General features: G+C 48.1%; 1 protein-coding gene across 1 annotated transcript; it reads left to right on the forward strand.

The window, feature by feature from the left end:
- Positions 1-394: 394 nt before the first annotated feature.
- On the forward strand, positions 395-1,304 carry LOC138108901 (growth-regulated alpha protein-like). Its single transcript, XM_069012052.1, has 4 exons — positions 395-449; positions 590-716; positions 794-877; positions 1,237-1,304. The coding sequence occupies exons 1-4, from the start codon at positions 395-397 to the stop codon at positions 1,253-1,255; spliced, it is 285 nt and encodes a 94-aa protein (XP_068868153.1). The 3' UTR covers positions 1,256-1,304.
- Positions 1,305-5,541: the final 4,237 nt, after the last annotated feature.

Here is a 5,541-nt window from a genome sequence, read left to right on the forward strand (position 1 = left end):
ACAGGGTTAGGCAGCAAGGCAAACTCCAGAGCCCAAATTCTCCTTTGGCTCAGCACCCTGCACCCTGCAAGCTAAGGGAGAACCCCCACAAAAAACCCTCAGCTCCTTTCAGAGAATGGGGTCCCAGCAGACCCTGGGTGATTCACGGGACGGTGCAGTGCCACGCTTCCCTCCCTCCCAGATCTGAAGGAGCCGCTGTGCCGGGAGCAGCCGCTCTTCTGTCTGCCCTGCTGCTTCAGCGCCACACCCGCCAGTGGAAAGGGGCCAACGGGGCACTGTCCCCCGGCTCCACTCCGGGAAATTCCCCGGCAGGTCCCGGCAGGGAATAAAAGCACGGGAGGGAAAGGGGACCACCTCGCCGGCTCTCGCACTCTCTCCGCCACCAGCACCAGACATGAACCTGCACCTTCGCCTCCTCGTCCTCCTGGGCGCCGCCGCTCTATGCCAGGGTAAGCGGCCGAGCCGGGGTTGCCCATCCGTCCGCGGCCGGGCCTCGGCAGGGGTGCGCGGGGGCCCGGGGCTCGGCGGGGGCCGGGGGGTGTCGGGGGACTCCGGAGCCGAGGCTCAGAAGGCTCCTCCCGCCTGCCAGGCGCGCCGCCGGCCGGGGAGCTGCGCTGCCGCTGCGTGCGGACCGTGTCCGAGGTGATCCCGCCGCGGCGCCTGGCCCGCCTGGAGTTCCTCGTGGAGGGGCCCCACTGCGCCGTGCCCGAGGTCATGTAAGTGCCCGGCCCAGTCCCCGATCCCTGCCCGCCGCCCCGGCCACGGCCTCATCCCCTCCCTGTCTCGCCCGCAGAGCCACGACGAAGCAGGGACAGATGGTCTGCCTGAATCCCACCGCACCCTGGGTCAAGCTGCTGGTCACCAGGATACTCCGCAGGTACCTGCCGGGCCAGCTGCTGCCAGCGCTTGGGGCTAAATCCAGCTTTTGGAGGGGCTTAAAACCAAGAATAATGAGCCATATTCTGCTATTGATTCCTGTAGGGAAATCTGATCAGTTACGCCAAAACTGCGTCCAGAAAGTGGCTTCTTTGTTGGGGAGGAGACAACCCAGAAGGTTGTCAGGGAGAGTATCCACAGCAAATGCCTGATGAATTGCAAATCTAGCCACAGTACAGTCCACCATCACCATCAGGCATCTTTCTGCACCTCCTATGGGATTTGTTATCTGGGGTATTAAAGAAAACTTATGGAAAAATTTCTTGGCTGGCTTTACAATTTGAATTCTGCCTATTGCAGTTCACCCAACAAGCTCTGAGGGAAGGAACATCTCGGAATGAAGTGACCTGTTTGCCACAAGATACCAGGAGACAGATGCTATGAGAATAGCTCAACTCTCTAGTTTTGATGAGTTTGTAGATAAGATGTTCCGTGTTTCACTTCCTTTCCTCATATTTGTTATTGCCTAATACTATGTATGGATTTATTGACCGAGATAAAGTGATTGAATCCATTTGGTCAGACAGCATATGCTTTGCTGGACACCTCTCAGCAACATTCTTGCAGTTTGCTCCACCTTTGTGCAAGCTCCTTCCTACCAAAAACTATTTGCCAATGAGTTCTTATAAAGCAGCATTGATGTCTGAAAACAAGATGGGCCCATTGTGGAGATAGTTTTGCAAATGTCTGCAGAGAGTGTGACAGGAGAGGTTTGAATGGATCGTGCTGATGATTGGGGGTTATCCTTCTGTCAGGAATAACAAGAGTCCTGCCTGGCACTTAACATTTCAGTGCCTGTTCAGGATTACACGGGTATAAAACCTGGTTCAAGCAAGAATGTTTTGCTGAATCTCTTTTTCCTACTCCAACTCACCAGCCTGTAATGCAGAATGCCTTGGATCCTTTTGCACAAGATACCATCCTAAGAAATCACAAATGTTGCCCGTGAAATCTTGCCCCTATTCAATACTTAGTAGAGTTTAATAATTTCTATGAAATTGTGGGGGTTTGTGCCATGACTGGTTTGGTTTTTAACCAGATGATGTTGGGGTTGGTTAGTTGGTTTGTTTTTAAATGAGTTTACATTAAAGTATTTGGTATTTATGCACAAGATCTAAAGGAACAGTAAATGTTCTGAAGTGACTTAGATATTTTATGTCTGCTTGTATGACATACTGTCATAACTCATCAAGAATAGCTAATTTTCATTATTCTGCTTTGGAAAATTGTATGTAAAGAGGTGGATTTCTCATGATAATGTAATGAAATAAATGATGCAATAAAAGAGTTTTCCTGTTGAAAAATATACTGGGTTTTTTTGTGACTTCCACTTCAAACGGACCTGTGTAACTGTGCCAGTTGGGCTAGTGGGATGCAGGGAAGCAGTGACCTCTGTGTTTCCAGGGATTCCTGGACACACCTGCAGATCAATTCTCTCTGAAGTGTCAGGGGCACTTTGTACCAAGCAAATGTATTTCTATATTCAGAGGCACATTACTTAAACCCTCTGGTCAGAGCTGCTGATGTGAAGAGAGATTAACCCCAGGATGGATGTATTGAACACCTCTGCAATCTGCAGGAATTTCGACTCTGGCTTAATTTGAAGTGGGCTGTGTTTAAAGTTAGACACATTTTCGTGGGTGGGAAAGAGTAACAGTGTTTGCAATGGTAAGAAACAGTAAAAGTTTGCAATAGTAAATTTGTTTCCAGGAAAAACATTGTTCAGGTCCCAGCTGTAACAAGGATCCCTGACACTTCTAAAAGCCCAGAATCCCCATGTCTGGATTCTTCAATGCACATTTCTAGTGCAAACAATCTCTTCCATCACTAGGTACATGGTACTTGTTCAGTGACACACAAATCAATTGCTGTTTGCACATGAAATCCAACAAAACCTTATCTGAAGGCACAACCACGTCCTGGCTTTGCTGACATGGGTGAGTCATGAGTGTTCTCCTGTGGCACCTGAGGAAAGCTGGCTCATCCCCAGAACATGGGACAGACAAATGAAGGTATATGGAAATCTGTCTCCTTTACACACCCATGGTTAGAGAGCATGGAATGTTCTTCCCTTTCCTTGTCACCATTTTTTCCTGACATTTAAAGGTGACCTGAAACTGTTGCTCCCTCTCCAGAATCTTTAGAAAAGTCCTGCCTGCACTGGCCACCTCTCAACAAACTCCAGTGTGTCTGCACACATAATGGCTTTCTCCCGGGAATGGTGTCTGTCTGAAATGACCACATTGCCCTGTTGCACCATGTCTCAGGAACAGCACGGATTTTCCAGAGAGAGCTATATCCAGCTTCACTTTATCAGAGCAGGAGATATTTGCAAAATCTCAAGGCAGATTTTTCACTTTCCCTGCCTAGTACACACCAAAGACTGTAACTAAAAGACTGACAATAACCTGATTCCTTCAAAAGCTGAAAAGTTTAACTTACATGCAGGAATAGATGCCTATTTTATATGCTATTTTTGAAAACCATGGCTTATTAAAACTTCTACTGTTCTTCCCTTCTGTTCTATGTCATATGTTTTTCTTCAGATGCAAGTTGATTTACTAAAACAGCAATGGAAATATCTTGTGCAACTCTGGATTTTTGCCTCCCACCCCGTTTCCAGCAGGAAAGTACATTGCCCAACAAAAAAATGCTAGTAAAACAGGACACATCAAAAGCCTCTCAGGTTTTTGAAGTCCTCATGGGACTCAGGAATTGTTATCATTTGTTATTTGAAATTCTCAAGATATGAAGTGTGAAGAAAGTTAATCTTCACTGTACCCTAAGAGATTCAGATAAGTGCCTGTAGATAAGACAAATGTACACAGGCGCAGTAAGCCTATCATTGCAACTTAAAACTACATTTAACACTTGCAACTGGTTCGGGTTTTTTCATGAAACCAGAGAGTTTGGTTTCCATGTAAAGCTCCAGCTTTGTGTAAATGTCATATTTTGTGCTATATTGTAATGACCTTGATGAACTGAAAATTATATATACATTTATAAAATACTTGGAGGAATGACTAGGAAATTGCTTTGTTCTCCATAGCTGCAGACCATGGAAGCAAAATGCTTTCATGGAGAAAGTAAACATGATTAGTCTGCAAGGGTACTCAAAATTGATGACAGACACTATCTAAATAACATGTCAGTCGTTTATAAAGACCTCTCTAAGAAGATAGGAAAAGTCCTTGAAAAATATATTCCATTTAACATTAAAATAGAGGAACACCTATTTCTGCAAAAACCCAGCCAAGCACCTTGCTCCATGGGTCTGAGCTCACCATCCTCTTCCACACAGAAAGAGCACACTCAGAAGCTATCACCCGCCAAGATAGCAACAATTGTTATAGAGTTTGGGGGGGTTTTGCCGCTACTATTTGATTAAAGTAGCTGAACACTTTGCAAGTGAAGGCGCTATACTTAAAGGGGTTTCCACAGTCAGGATAAAAAAAAAGCAGGTTCTTATGCCCTCCGCAGAAACGGCTTGGCACAGAAAAGAAATAGCACACAGGTTTTCTTAAATAAAGCTCCCCTACCGACTGAGGAGATTTACCTTAAGGATGAGCTTCTCCCGCCCTCAGCTCCACCGCCCCTCAGCACCGCCCTTCCCTCAGCACCGCCCGTCCCTCAGCATCTCCCGTCCCCCGCGTACCCGGTCCTGCTACTTGTCCCGGCTCTTCCCCTCGTCGCTTGGTTGCGCCGCCGCTTCCACCTGTGGACACCGACCGACATGGCTGCGGCCACCACAGGGCTTTTCTCCTCCGCTCTGCTGTTCCCGGGCTGGGCGCCGCTGAGCCGCTGCTGAGGCAAACCCTCACCCTCCCGGCGTCCCGGGCCGGCTGCAGCGCCAGCAGCGCCCCTCGCAGAGCCGCCAGGTACGCGGCGCCGATCGGGGAGTTTTCCTCCTCGCTCCTTCCTCATCATCCTTCTCATCCTCCTCGTCCCCCTCACGCTGTGGCGGGAAGCGCGCGGCGGGCAAAAAGGGCGCCAAACGCCTGAGGGGACGGTGGGCTCGGCTTCCCCGCCATCGTCCTTCGGGGCGGACCCCCACCACCGGGATGGCGGGCATGGTTTTCCCCAGGTTGTTCAGCCCTTTACAGCCACTCGCTTCCACCCTAAATGCCATTCCACTGTTCGCTCTGAACGAAATACCCGCGCAGCCCACAGAACGCACACCTGGGCAGCAGCCATCGGTCCTTGCCTGACAGAAAAAACACGCCAACTCAGCAAGGGAAAGGTAGAGCATTTCAAACCTCTGCTGGGCACAAACTTTTGCTGTTTAAAAATACAAACCCAAACAGATGTGAAGAGTCGGGAACTCTGCAGCAGTGGGACATTACTGCTGCAGTGTGTCTAATTCCCCACAAAGAATGTGGTGACATTGTGAAGATATAGAGGGGAATACTAACTGTAATACATACATAACTCTTTTGGGGTCTGTATAATTTTCAAGACGCTTTGGGAAAATACACACACTTTCAATAAAGAAAATGCCATGATCTTAGAGAGGCTTCTATAGACAACATTAGCAATAGAACATCTTTGCTGATCTTTTAACATGAAAAGTACATTGAAAATTGTGACCTGATATTATATAATTTC

Source organism: Aphelocoma coerulescens, chromosome 4, assembly GCF_041296385.1.
Source record: "Aphelocoma coerulescens isolate FSJ_1873_10779 chromosome 4, UR_Acoe_1.0, whole genome shotgun sequence".
In the NCBI taxonomy this organism is placed as follows: domain Eukaryota; kingdom Metazoa; phylum Chordata; class Aves; order Passeriformes; family Corvidae; genus Aphelocoma; species Aphelocoma coerulescens.